We start from the raw sequence: 14,642 nt of genomic DNA, 5'->3' as shown, positions 1-14,642 counted from the left end.
GTCACATTTTGTTGTTTGCATTATGTATATAACTACCACTAGGGAATGGATGGTTGAGTTTCAATTTATAATTTTCATCAATTATTTTAATAATAGCAATTTTAGTAGTTAGATGATGTCGGTAAATCATCGCAAAAAGAGTATGTAATAAAGTCTTACAGAAGTTTTTAAACATGATTTCAGTATTTGTAGAATACTGGAGTAACTTATTTTGCTATTAAAAGTAGCACCTAAATCATAGAAAATTTTATGAATAAATGCATTATGATTAATAATTAACTATTCATTGTCGAGTTTTTAATTTAAAATTCCAGATGAATGCTGTGAAAAACTCAAAAACAACGGAACATCTCAATGATCCATTCCCTTGCTCTCATGAGAGCTATTTAAAATTTTTAGTTTCTGTTTGCTTGATGAATGACATTTGGATTTTGATTTTATTCATGTAGTCGTCCGAAGCTTCACAGTGCTAATGACGTAAAGGAAAAACTATTACAAGTCCTTTTGGCTCAATCCCAGAACCTCTTGGTCAATTCCGGTTGCCCGATCGACCAGGTGGGTGTGAGTGTTCATTTTCCTTGTTTAAAAAATAAGTGCCTCTTTTTGTATTGTTATTATTGTTTGTGCTGTAAAGGTGAGTGGTAATATTTACTCTTGGACATATCTCACTGGTTTCAAATGCTGAAAGAGAAACAAACGAACCAATTGGTGACTTCCATTGTTTTCTTTGGGAATGTGGAGATCTGAAGCAAATTAAAGGATCAGTTACTTTTACATGACAATAATTCTATCGGTGTTTGTCTTGTATATATTCATTCAATGAATTCTTGCTGGCTTTTACCATCCTAACATTTTCCTTCGGATCTCAACATTCGCTGAATGCAGTGAGCACGATTTTAATGTGCCGGTGTCCTTTTTCTAAAAGCTAACCGTTTCGTAGACCGATACTAACTGTCCTCTGATCAGCTTTCGAGAAGCACTTAGTCTCGGCGCACCCCTCCTTTAGATATTCATTACCACGGATTATAACGTCGAGCTATCTGTCTAAAGCTATTTACCTGCTACTCCGAGGTAATGGTGCTCAGAAGGGGGTGAGCTCATGGGGGAGAGGAAAGAGATGGGAAGGTTCCGCTTTCGGTTTCGAACATCTCTTTTCTCTTCCCTAGCTTTCTCAAGGAACCAATTTGATGTCGTTTGGTCTTTCTCTTGAAATATTGCAGGTAGGTGTCTGTGTTTTTATGTTTCTGCTCTGGTATCGTTTTTTTTTCTTTTATTTTTAAATTTTTATTTTCATATTTGTATATTTGTTGTCTTATTTCAATTACGATAGATGTTTATTAATATGCATATAATTGTTATTTCTTTTTTAAAATTTTACTTAAAAATTTTTTACAATATGTTTTTTAAAAAAAATTTCAATATGTTTTAAAAAAAACTGTCAATCGAATGAATGTGCCACTTTGCACCATTTAAAGTGGCCTGTTCAGAAGCAAACTGTATTAACTCTTTCAAAAAAATGTCTTTATCTTATATTAGGTCTAAAGAAAAGTTAACTTACTTGTTCATTTAAACAAGAAAATATATGTATTTTTGTCACTTCAAAAACAAATTGGGAAAAAAAAAAGAAAAAAAAAGGAAAAAAGAAAACCAACATTAGAAATCACCAAGTTTAGAATCGGGATTTTCTTCTAAACAAACAGAAATTACGATTCATTTCAATTATTTAATTCAACTATTTATTTGCCTTTTATTATGAATGTTACGTAAAAAAGGAAATTTTGCTATGAATTTAAAGTGACTTGTATTCGTATATTTACGATATGGCAGTTTTAAAAGGTATCTCTTTAAAATTTTATGAATCGGATTTTTTCTTTGTAATGTTGCATTGAAAAATTAGATATTTCTGTTTTATTGTGTCAACAAAAGGTATTAAGCGTAACTTTAAGCTCAAAATTTATCTTGACGAAGATAACAGCTTTAGTAGAGAATTCCCACCCCCACCCCAATTCAGATTGTGTGCTATAATTTAGAAGATGAGTCCTTTATTTTTCCTGAATTGTTAAACGATATCATTTTCGTGAAATTGGAAATCTAGGTCTCAAGTAGAAATCGGTTATTGTACCTAATACAAGTTTTCATTCAGAAACAAAATAAAGAATGGACTTTATTTAATTTATATTACAGTTTTCGATTGATTGATACTGCTCACTGTGTGTGGAAAATAATACTGTGGAGTTTATCAGTCTCAAAAGATTAATATATTTATTATTTAAAAAAATCAAAGGATAAAAGAAATTTATCTCGGACGGAAACTGTTTAGACACAGATGCAGCATGGCTTCTTTTAAAGTTTGCTATTATGCTATTTAACGAAGAAACTCTTTTGTGTATATTTTTGTCTTCTGGATATTGATAACATTCTAATTTAGGCACTGAAACGTGAGCGCCTGCCGTGATATTAAGCCCTGCGTCCGAGGGGGAGAGGACTGCTCCGTTTTTAATACGGTTTAAAGACTTTTTTCCCTTGTTTGGAAAGGAATGGGATCGCAGATAGTTGCAAAGTTTTGTTCCGTTCACCTGGTCTGTCATTTCTTTCTTAAGACGCCCAGGTAACGGCCATCTTCTTAATGATTTCCTTTTCCGCGTTCGTTTGTGTTGTGCATGCATGCGTGCACATTGTTGCCCCTCCCCCCTCCAAATCCCACTCCAGAGAAACTTTTTCTCTAATCTATTGAAATTCCTCCTTCGAGAGTCTGGGCCCGCCTTTCTTTCAGTTTTTCTCCCCTTTTTTTACTCTTTTTCTCCCCCGAGTGTGCCCAGTGTTGTGAAAAATGAGCTCAGTGCTCAGGCCCTGTGAAATCTGGCGCGTGTTCCACGGGTTCCCGTCCCGCCGATAAGCCACGGTTCGGGATCTGATTGTTGATGTTGGGATTACTGAGTTGGCGCCACTGCATCATGAGCGAGGATTAAGTCTCTTCCCCCCACGCTCTTTTCCCGGAGTTTGAGAGAAAAAGAAGACTTCTTTGCCAAGGACTTCTGTATGCATGAGTGGGTACAGTGCACCTATTGGCAACTGTGCACTAATCACAAAGAATTAGACTGTTGTGAAGGAGTGCTTGCTTGCTGTGATTTGTCAGCAAGTTGCTCCACAGCTGACTAAGCCTTTCAAAGGCGCGTCTTACTGACTTTTTCATCGTTTTTCTTGCCAGCCCCCCTTTTGGGGAGAGGAGGGAAAAAAATTGTGTACTTAAGTTCTTTCTCATAAATTACTGTCATAACGCATAAAGCCGTTGTCGCGAAGGAAGTCGAGAATTGTTCGCTGGCGAGAAACTTTTCTTCTTTCGCTGCTTCTCCTGTAATGTTCTCGCCTAGTAATTGTTTGTAACGCAACTCTGCACTCGTCCTGGTGATGCGAAGCTCCTTGTCTTTTTCCCGTTACAGATTTAGAAGAAAATGTCTCGATGCAGACTTTCTTCCTTAAAATATTTTCATACTCGTTCCGCTTCGAAGAACTCAACTCGGCCAAAGCTTATTTACTGTCTCTGCACGCCACCCCTTTCTACGTTTTTTGTCCCCTAAGCTTCTAGTTATTTCGTGAAGGGGAAGCGTTTGTCCCCCATGGCACACCGTTGCCATTTTTTGTTTGTTTGTTTGGGTGCTCAAAAAGTTTTTTAACAACATCAAGTCAATGAAAGTACCAACGACTCTGCGATGCCTTCTTTTAGGCAAGATCAATTTGAATTGTTCGAGTGTTGTTGATGGACTATGCACTTTGCCCCACTATGCGAACTTGGAGAATCCCGGAAAGTTAAAATGGCGTAAGAATCATAATCACCAGTAAAATAAGTCCCGGAAGGATATAGTTAGACTAATCAGAAATGCTGTGTGAAGCAAAATAAATACCTAATTATTTATGTAGTATCTGCAAAAGTAGATGCAATCATATTTATCTTTTAACTAGTCCATCACAGACTTTGTGTTTTGTTGCATGCAAACTTGAAACTTCGCAAGAGATGGAGAATGGCTTCAAAGTAATTGAAGATGAGTGAGAATTTAAAATGAATTGAGAAAAACGAAGAGAAGTTATTAATTGATATGATTTCAATGTTGATAAATAATGAGTGGCTCAGAATAAATATTTCAAATTTCTGTCCTTATGGAAGCAGATTTAACTAATCGTATTTTTATAATGGCCTGCAATTTTTTTTAGTTTCATTACATTGAAATATGAAACATAACGAAATTAAAATATGAAAAAGAATAATATTGTTAGAAGAAGGAAACCTTCGAAGAATATGATTATAATAATTATATGAAATTTGAAAAATCTATCTATCCTAATGAAGAGTAAAATATTCAGGGAGAAAGAAAAACACACGGAAATTTTCTTTTAATTAATTCCTCTTAATTTGATGCGTGATAATAAACAAATGCGAATAATGACTGTGTAATTTGAAAACAACCTGAAATGTGTAGCTTTTACACAATTTCTGTTCATTTTCTTTAGCTTAGTTAAGTTTTTAAGGCATCATATATGGGAATAAATTTCAGTATTTAGACGATTCCGTATTTAAATTGAAAGTGTTTTTATTTTATCAATTTTTTGACATCTGTTTTTGTATCGGTAGAACACCAATTGGGTAAACTAATATCTTGGCATTCTTTGTACACTCGGTAGCTAAGCAGTCGTGTGGTGTATAGATGCCCCTGTGTCATCAAGACTTAGTTATTGCGTTAATGTCAGTTTTTACAGCCGAATTAAAGACGATGTTAAAAAAATGATACCTAGACGTCCTTTTAACTTTTTAACTCATTGTTAATGAGGGGAGGTGGGAGGAGGATCTTATTATATTACCAAGCGTTTTTTTACTCTTGCTATGCCAGTCCACAAATAAAGTACCTTCCGGACGAGTGTTTGCAAGATGCTCGTCACCACCCCAAGTAAGAACGGTTTCCTGACAATGCGATTCAAAACCACAGAGTTCAGGACTTCATGAGATTCCCCTAACATAGTTTTATAAAACTTACTTTGCCTGACAGTGGGGAAATTAGAGCAGTTTTGAGCCCAAAGGCAAGTTATAAATTAAATAAATTGAAGATATTCATATTGTATTCAGAGTATTGATTTTTGAAATTTTAAGTGCGATTCGCATGAATTAATCACATCCCTAATGGGTGGTAAAATGTTATTTAGCATTACACTCTGTTACAATGAAACAACTTATTCTAATCGCTGTTGTTCAAAATTCGAATCTATAAATCTAAAGGACAAATAAAATTTAATCATAGCTGTGTTAGGATTGTATATTAAGGAACTTTTATTTATCCTTTATTTTTTCCTGAGTAGTCGGACTTCAAACTCAGGAAAAAGCAGTGCTAATATATTTGTTTTTGTTGAAAGGGGAGCTTCTTTGTATGTAAATATTTCAGGAGCGGGGAGCCTATGCTCGCAATTAACAAATTAAATAAGATATTTATTATTTGTTTAAATTCATTAAATCAAGATTAATCAAATGATTAAACTAACATGCCTCGACTTCTACAGAATTTATTAATTTTTTTTTTTGACATCTCCTAATTTAAATGGGTTTATAGGCATGTTATATACTTTTTTATATACAGACAACTATAACTAAAGTTAGTTTATTATTAGCAGGTGTTTGATTCATTAAATTTGGAATTAATATGATTAAACTGAATTGCCGCGACTTAGTCAGTTTTTGCTTACTTTTTTTAAATCCAGATTTAAATAGGTTTATGATTGCTATCTGTTTTCATTTTTACTTTCTTGTGTATTAAGTATAAAAAAAGGTATTGTAATCCTTAAAAAATGATGACCTATTTCCACGTTTTAGGCCTTGAATTCGAAAAATGCATTTTTGACATTATGTCTGTTTGTCTGTCTGTGTCAGAACTCAAAAACGGTTTGAACTAAACGCATAAAATTTGGTATATGGGCTTTACACTAAATTTGTAGATTTCTGTCTAATTTTGAGCTAAATCCATTCAGATGAAGTTTTGTCTGCCCGGCTGTCCAAATATAATTTAAGAAGATACTACAAAATGAGCTAGATAGGTAAAATTCGGTACACAGATTTAATGTCTATTATGTAGACATCTATCAAAGTTTGAACTTAATCCATCTAGGGGGTCATCATCTTTCGGCCTGTAATTACGGAGAAGCATGTAAACGCTATAACTTTAAAAATCAATGACTTAAATATAGCATATTTGGTATGTGATTTTTGTGACCACTATTTTAGTTATGTGTCAAATTTTGGTTTTAATCTGTTAGTAAAAACGCGTCTAAAATACACATTCGATTTTCGGATTCTATAAACTGCATGACAGGGATTTAATTGCCAAAATAATCGCCAAGGAACGTAAGATACATTCAGTAAAATGCTAAATTTTCGCCAAAGGTTAATATTTCGTAACTATTGTACGTTACTGCCATGCAAGCTTTTATCCGACTTACCCAAGGTCTGCGATTTTTTGCAGTGGGTGGGAGATAACTTGAATAGAGAGCATGCGAGAAAGTTTTAAGGAGACAGCTCCCGCTGGTTTTATAAAATTATAAAAGCACTATTATTTTAAAAATTCGCATTAAACATAATTATTTGCCATATGATTTTGTTGCCAAGTGATAAGTTTTCAGAATTTATATTTATAAATTAGAATCTCATTCATACATCATGCCTTAAAAAGTAAAGTTGTTTTTAACGTTTTGGAATCAATTATAACGCAACGAAGCAAGTTTTTTTGTTTTTAAAAAACGAATTTAAAAAAAAAATATCTTTCTGTATATTTAAACAACATTTTAAGATTAAACAAATATATTTAATTTAGCTTGTGAAGTCATTACCTAAACTTGAAAATGGTGTTTTGATTAAACTAAACCAGTTATATTTGAAATAATAAAAATAAATTGTGTAAGGTTGTGTGCTTATCAAATTTTGTTTCTTCACCTCCTAATGTACATGCGTAATTATAGCTTTTACACTACAAATCATTACAATTTGCAATCCTAAAAAAAATGGCAGTGATTCTGACAGAAAATAGTAGAATTTTCATACCTGTTTTGTTTATTAATTTTGTTTTCATTTGACAGACTGAAAATTGAACTTGTCAAAGACTAAATCAATGTTAAATTTAAGTGTATAACTATATTTATTCAAAGGTGAAAACATTTTTTGATTATATGAACTTTCTTATTTCTGGTAATTTATGACTTTGCTTATGTGGTTTCGAAAATGCATGTTAATGAAGGGGAATCGTAACATAAAAACGATTTTTTGAAACAAGTTTCGCAACATAATTGAATTGTTTAAAAGATACTTGAAATTACTTCGATTTGTTGCTTATCAGACCACAATTTATGAAAATTAGATGCAAGCATTCAAATAGATAAATTTGCATGTTTTAGCTTATTCGGCATTTTATTTAAGTATAATTCCGTTCACCTTTCTATAAACTAATACAATGGTTTTGGATAAAGATTAAAAAGTTACCATTTTAACAATGTCAGATTGATAGTATTTATCATTTTATTTCACAATGCATTTAAGAGCATACCAAATTCATTTTCTTTCTTTTTAGTTGCTGGGGGGAAAAAAGCATACTTTGCGATTTCGCTCTTCGTTGGTGATATTATTCAAATTATAAGTTAGTTAATTAAAATTCATCCTACATCGTTTATCGGCGAACTTTGTTTGGAAAAGTACATCCTTTTATGTTTAAGAATTCATTTTAATACGGAGAAAAAATTTAAAAAAAAAATGCAGTTACATTACCTATGTAGCTTCATCTATTTTGAATTATACCATTTCTTGGAATTTTCTTTCTTAAACACTTCATCAGTGAAAATGCAGCACTTTGTAGAGTTCGTTTGATGTGATACTTTGTGTTATTAGACATGTGATGAATTTTCTTGAAAAGTGAACAAGAAACAAATGAAAAAACAAATTGTAATTGATAGTTGAAATTAGCAGATAGTTATTATTGATTGATGGCAAATTGAAATGTTGTTTCAATTTGCCTGTGAGTTTAATAATAATTGATTTATTTTCTGTACTATATTTGAAAAAGTAACAAACTTTCTTGGTTTATGTCTGAAAATATTGTTTTAAAAGATAGGGACATTGTGTTATTATCAACATTTAAAGTTTAAGAACGAAAAAATGTAGCAGTTATGCTACTTATTTGTGTGGGAAAAATAATGAAGTAGAGGCGATAAATTTTCTTTGTAAAATTCATTCAAGTTATGGAATGGCTTTTATTTAACAGCTTCATAATTATTTCGGCAACTTTGCTTTCCTGAAATTATACAAGAAAACTTTATGAATAAAACACACATGTAGCTTCGGGCACGATAGGCTTTACCGACTATAAATAAGAAAGTAAAATTTTAAAACATTTTTCAAGAATTGTGAATTGTTATTCTGATGAAAATGTATATCTTTATAAGTCTTAATTGAATAAATTTGTTTTCAAATTCCTTTTGGAAGCAATAGAAATAATTTTTGCTTTTAAAGAATATTATTTTTGAATCCTCAATTAAAAATTTAAGTGATTGAGTTAATTTTCTTCAAATCACGAAGGAATGGTTAGAAAAATTGCTCGCTATGTTTTCCGACGGCAACATCACAACCTCACACATTTAACTACAAATTAAACTTATTAGAGTATTTAGTAGCATTAAATGCAAAGAACAGCAAACCGCCGCACATCGCTATTAATTTGTGCTATTGCTCTCCGTTCCCACACTTACAAGAAGCGGTGTTTTTTACCTTTTAGTACTAGTGCAGTTTGTCGTTGTAAACAACAATGCTGCTACGCCTTTTTCTCTTTCTTTTCTCTTTCATTTTGCAAATGTTAATTCCACCCCTCCTTTTGATGGAGCGACGCTTTTCGAAATGTTTGTGTTCTGCCTCAGATTGCCAATGATTCGAAGCGCTACGAATATTCCCACCGAGAAGTAAGAAGCAAAACAATACGGGTAATTATTTCCAGGAAAACAAATATTCGCGTCTATAATGTGTCGGTTTCGCTTCATTTCCGCAGCTTAAAGAAGAAGAGAAGGTATTATTGTGGTGTGTTTTTTCGTTGGCAAAGCGTCACTGCAACAAGTCATCTCCCTCCCACCACTGAAGACGGAATGCTTTGATCCCAGCGGAATCAGTTTGTTGGCCGACCGGAGATTTGTCTTTCCGGGTGGGAGGGTGACCCAAGACGTTCCTTTTTGCATTGGAAACGTCGTCGGGACGTTGAGGCAAAGGCAAAATGTTTTTAAGCTGCGGAATGTGGCGGCGGCAAAGGCGTGCGGAGCCCGGGGAAAAAGGGGGCGGAACCCGTTCTTTGAGGACGTTCGGATGCGGCATTAATTACATGAGCCGCACGCCTTCTAATATCATTACTGGGCCTGGGCGCAGACAGCTGGAATTAATTCCATAAACACGGGCCCCAGCATCTTTTTGTCCGCCTCGCAGTGACTCTCACTTACCGCTCTAATGTAATCTTCATTACCGAGGATTAGTTGTGTGCGTCTCTTTCATCCTTGGCAAGGCGGTCGGCTCGTTTCATCTTTTGCTCTCTCCGCCAAACACGCTTTCAAATTTAAAGCAGTTCGCCCCGTAATCCCAGCCCGAGATCTGCTCGCCTCCCCACGTCCCAGCTGGGACGGGATAATAGGATGTGCGTGGAAAAGGACGTCGGCAAAAATGCCTTCAGTCGGGCCTTCCCCTCCCCCAGCGTTTATCCATTTTCAGCCCACCGCCCGACTTCTAACGAGATGTTCCCGCGCGCAACAAGTAATCGTGTTCGCCACCTTTCCCCGACCGTTCACTGGATTAAGCAGTGAGCCGCTGTTTCGCGGGGATTACGATCAAATATCGTAATTAATATATATGACGGCTAAAAACAACCGCCCGGCATATTGATGAGGAACCTGTTTGTTTGCTAAATGCGGTTAACTAGCAGACGCTGCTCGCCACGACGCTGGGGAATCCGCCGAGAATGCCTAATTCCGGGCAAATACACCCCACCGAAAATGTGATTAAAAGACTTTTCTCTCTCTGCAAAAGGGATCCACGCCATGTTAATGTCTCATAATGTGGTTACGCGTCTCATCCGAGCAAACGGGTTGACCGATTCCCTGAGAATCCTAACCTCTTTATGCGCTTTTCTTTGTCTCGAAGCGGCGCACCACAAAGATGATGAAGGAGGCGCTCCGAGTAAATAATTTTTCCCGACGTCTCTCCTTTTTTCTTCATTTAAAAAACATATGCTCTCTCTCTGTAGAGATAGATTTCGTTTTTGATGGAATTTGTAACGATGCTTTGCTAAGAATAGTATTAATGGAATGCATCAGTGGTTGTTAACCGCGTTTCAGATTAAGTCTAGATTAACGTGTACAGGAAATTAAATGAGTTTTTTTCGTATTTCATTTACGTAAGAGAAAAAAACTGATGTAAAAGTTTAAAAAAATAAATAATGTTAAGGAAGAAATTGGCAGTGACGAAATTCTAATCATGCAAATCTTTATTGATTTTTTTTTATTATTATACAAGAATTGTATAAATGATCCAGCGAAAATTACTTCAATAATATTCGATATAATAATTTATAAATCTTGGACATGTCTTAACGCCATAGTTGTCATACACTTGAAATTTTACCTAGTGAATTTATGTTTATATGTGAAGTAAAGTCATAAAAAATGCTCTTAATCAATACCTGTAAATATTAAGAACTTCGACATCAAAGTCGTAAAAATATTACTTTTTGTAAGTAAATAGTCATAAGTTCAAGTTTGGGGTAAATGAATGGAGAAAAGTTATCTTCAAATAAAATTAGTTGCTTATAACACAATTTCATTCATTCACACTCGGTCTGGAGGAACCCAGTGAATAGTTACGACCTCATGAATGAAGGTCATGATTTCATTAATGTTATTATTAAATTATCATTATCATGGACAAATTTATAATTACATGATACTTGGAAGCATTAATCATTGCGATAGCAAGTACTAAATAAATTCGATCGCTGTTTTATTTTTGGATTTTTCTCCTAGTTTGTGAAGCATTTATAATTTAAGAATTAAGAAAGGGAAAGGATGGTTTATATTACTTTTTATTTAATACAAATGCAATATTTTGAAATGATATAAAAATTGTTCATAAAAACATGCGACTACGTAATGTAACATAATACTAAAAGCATGATTTATCACAATTCTGTAGCCTATTTTGACAATTAGGCTTTTCTCAATCGAAATTTGAAATAACTAATTTTCAAGACTTTTTGACAAAATGCTGAATGGATTGAAAATATTATATATATATTACTTGCGGGCGCTGCCCCCTGCTCGCTGGCGCTCGTCGACTCCCGGAGGATTGCTACGCCAATCTTGCTCGCTTCGCTCACTACAATGAAGACACTGCGTCCTAGCAAATTTATTTTTAGATAAAAATTATGTTTCAGATTAATTCATTCTTTATAATGCCTTATTCAAATCAAAATTGAATTAAATTTATTGACCTTGAAAAAGGTTTTCTCAGCATTTCAAAAACGAATAAAATAACATTGAAAATCATGAAAGTGCAAAATATGGGAGATGAAGGTTTTGAGATTATTTAAAGACAGCCATGAAAACAAATTATTTAGATTTAACGATTTAAAAAAACTTCTTGTGAGATATCTTAGCACAATTATATAAAAAAAGCCAGTTTTGTCATTTAATGAATATCTTCATATCTTCACCATCAACTACACGGAATAAAATTTTTTAGTCCTGAAAAAAACCTTGTTTCTTTATTAAAATTATTGGGGGAAAAATTCAACGGGCAAATTAAATTATCCAAGAAAATTACAAAAGTGTAAAAAAAAAAAAAAATGCAGAGCTGATTTCCTGATGAACAACATGTTTGCAGCTGTATGCATTTGAATAATCAGTACATTAATGTTGCTTAGAATTTTGTGAAACAGATTATAGACATTTAAAAAATTACTGCACGCACAAGGCAAAATATAAATACATAATGAGTTATTTTTGACTATGAATTTTAAAGCAGTAAATTCCAATTCCACTTGAAGTGTTTTTTGTACTCATAGATGCGAAGATTAATGGAGCATTGTATTTGCGACTATGTAACCGGTAGTTACGGGAGACAGGTGATTCGTACCTTACTGCCATGGCAGCATTTCGTATATTTAATGAAAGTATTTTCTTTCATTTTTCCAAAATTGGGCCTGAAAAATTTGTCATTGTTGCAAGATAGTTTTTTTCAACATCAACATTCTGGCGGTCCACATATAGTATGCAAATCTAATGAGCATTTTGAAGCCATATACCTCATCTTGAACACCTGTTGATTCATTTGCCCGTGGAATTCGTCATCTTTCATTGCTTTGATAATATTTAGTAGCGCGGCTGAAAGTCATGTTTCAGTAATAACAGTAAACAGTCCAAATGAGGATCGCGTTTGTTTACATTTTGAAAGAGAAATCACTTGATCACGCCTGCAGTGTTGCCAAAGCCTGTAGCTAAATAACGCATTTTTGGGTGTTGCATAAGTAAAATATTTTTATAGATTGGTAGTGTTATTGAAACGATAAAAAAATGCAATGAAAATAGTTTTAAGAAAAATGCATTGTTAAGATTGTACTTACATTATTAATATATGTAGGAGAAAAAGAACAAGATCTTGTAATCAAGGAATTCAAATTTAAGTTTTGAATACGAAAATATGAAAAATTGCATTTTTATATATCATATAATAATTTATGAAATTATATGTAATTATATAAAATATAGTTTAAGAAAATATTAATATAAAATTCGAATCTTGCCTAAGTGGATACTCGCTAATTGGTTTTTTCCTTAGAATGCATAACTATATGTAACCCATGGAAATAGTCTCCCTAAAATTTCCTCTCTAATTAAACTACTATTTCCTTCTTCCGCAGACTTTCGATAAAGCCACGAATATTTTACTCGGCAGTGGCGAACAATAGTTACTAAATATAAGTCTTTAGTGTGAAACTAGTATTTTTACTGAATCTATCGTGCCGAAATATATTTTGAACGCCTTTTTTTTTTTTTTCGATCGATAAAAATCAAAATTTAACACAGCGCTATATTTATAGTCACTAAATTACGTATGAATTTCATTGATTTAAATCATTGCGTTTATAGGCGTGAGAAAGTACAGACCAGGAGACGGTCGACCTTTTGACAGATTTGATTCAAAATTTGATAATCTACATTTTCGATGCTAACCTGTGCAGAAATTTTATCTTATCTAGCTCTTTAGCTGTGTAATTCTCGAGTTCACTTGAATGGATTGTACGTGATCTATTAATGGATTTCGGTCAAAATTTGATTTTTAAAAATCTACAAATTTGGTCAAAAATTGATATATCAAATGTAGCTCAAAGCGTTTTCGAGTTATCATGTTTACAAATAGACGTTCAGACAGACATAATGTCAAGAATATGTTTTTCCAACTCGGGGAGATCTGAAATATCTGGGATTCATCAAAATTTCGAGTTCGAATTTTTTGACGATTATAGTAATTTCTCTATATTTCATAGAAGTAATTTCTCTATATTCGTACAGAAAGTAGAAATCAATATTAAATTTACTAATTTTGTATTTAAAATTATTGAGCTATTCATTTTAAATTTATTTCGTTCCTTATATTATATAGTAGGAGAAAAATGCTGAAATAAATTGACTGAACCTGCAATATCTAATGCAGAATTTAATTTACGAATCACTTATAAGCATGGATTATTTATAAGCATTTACAAATTCATAGTTGAATTTTTAACCTAACTGTTCATTGTTATCTATTTATTTTACTTATCATAATATCTGGAAAATATCTGGGTGCTGTAACTGAAATTCGAATTCAAAACTTTATCTGTAATTGATCTATTAAATAACTGATCAGTTATTTTTTGAATGAATGTAATTTAAATAAACCTGAATTTTTTCTAAAGACTTATTTGTATTTGGAAGCTTACATTTGGAGAAAGGCGAAATAAATGTACATGTATATCACAATTTTGTTTTTACGGAAGCGTCAAAAAGTTATTTGCTTAATCTTCTGAATAGATTACATTTTATCAAAAAATTCCAAATTTGGTTATCACGTTATTCACAATCCTTTTTGTACAATTGTTTAGTATAAAGTTCGTAAAATGATGTACTTTGTTAGCTTATCACTTTTCTTATCATTACGTTGTAGTAAATATGTCACAAACACTTATTTTTGAGTTGCATGTTGAGTGATTCACTAATTTTTGATTTTGCTGTCTCGATAGAAAAAATATTAATTGTTGTCTCTAAAACTGACTCATACTGATAGTAATTTAATCTCTATTTAGAAACATTTAAACAATAATTAATTTGAAAAATTTGAGGTTAAAATGTCAAAATTTACTTGAGCCATTTTATCCGAAAATGCAGTTTTAGAATTAAAACCATAGTTAATGCATTCTTGATTTGGAAAGTCGTCTTTTAAAATCATGCAAAGTATCAAGTCATAAAAATTTTATGTGATAATGAGTTTTGTTTTCCGAAATCTACAATTAGGGTGATCAAAATTTAATTTTAAAAAATTGCCTTTGATAATA

General features: G+C 32.8%; 1 protein-coding gene across 6 annotated transcripts in view; it reads left to right on the top strand.

The window, feature by feature from the left end:
• Positions 1-14,642, top strand: part of LOC129960913 (homeobox protein dve-1-like) — a 175,084-nt gene that overhangs the window by 146,900 nt on the left and 13,542 nt on the right. For 5 of the 6 annotated variants that reach the window (XM_056074642.1, XM_056074640.1, XM_056074643.1 and 2 more), the window contains one exon: positions 450-561. In XM_056074642.1, the coding sequence (XP_055930617.1) occupies positions 450-561 (112 nt within the window). The remainder of the gene's footprint in view (positions 1-449; positions 562-14,642) is intronic. The other variant, XM_056074641.1, reaches the window with a different exon arrangement.

The sequence above is a fragment of the Argiope bruennichi genome, chromosome X2 (genome assembly GCF_947563725.1).
Source record: "Argiope bruennichi chromosome X2, qqArgBrue1.1, whole genome shotgun sequence".
Taxonomy (NCBI): domain Eukaryota; kingdom Metazoa; phylum Arthropoda; class Arachnida; order Araneae; family Araneidae; genus Argiope; species Argiope bruennichi.
This window is presented reverse-complemented; position numbering and strand designations above follow the sequence as displayed.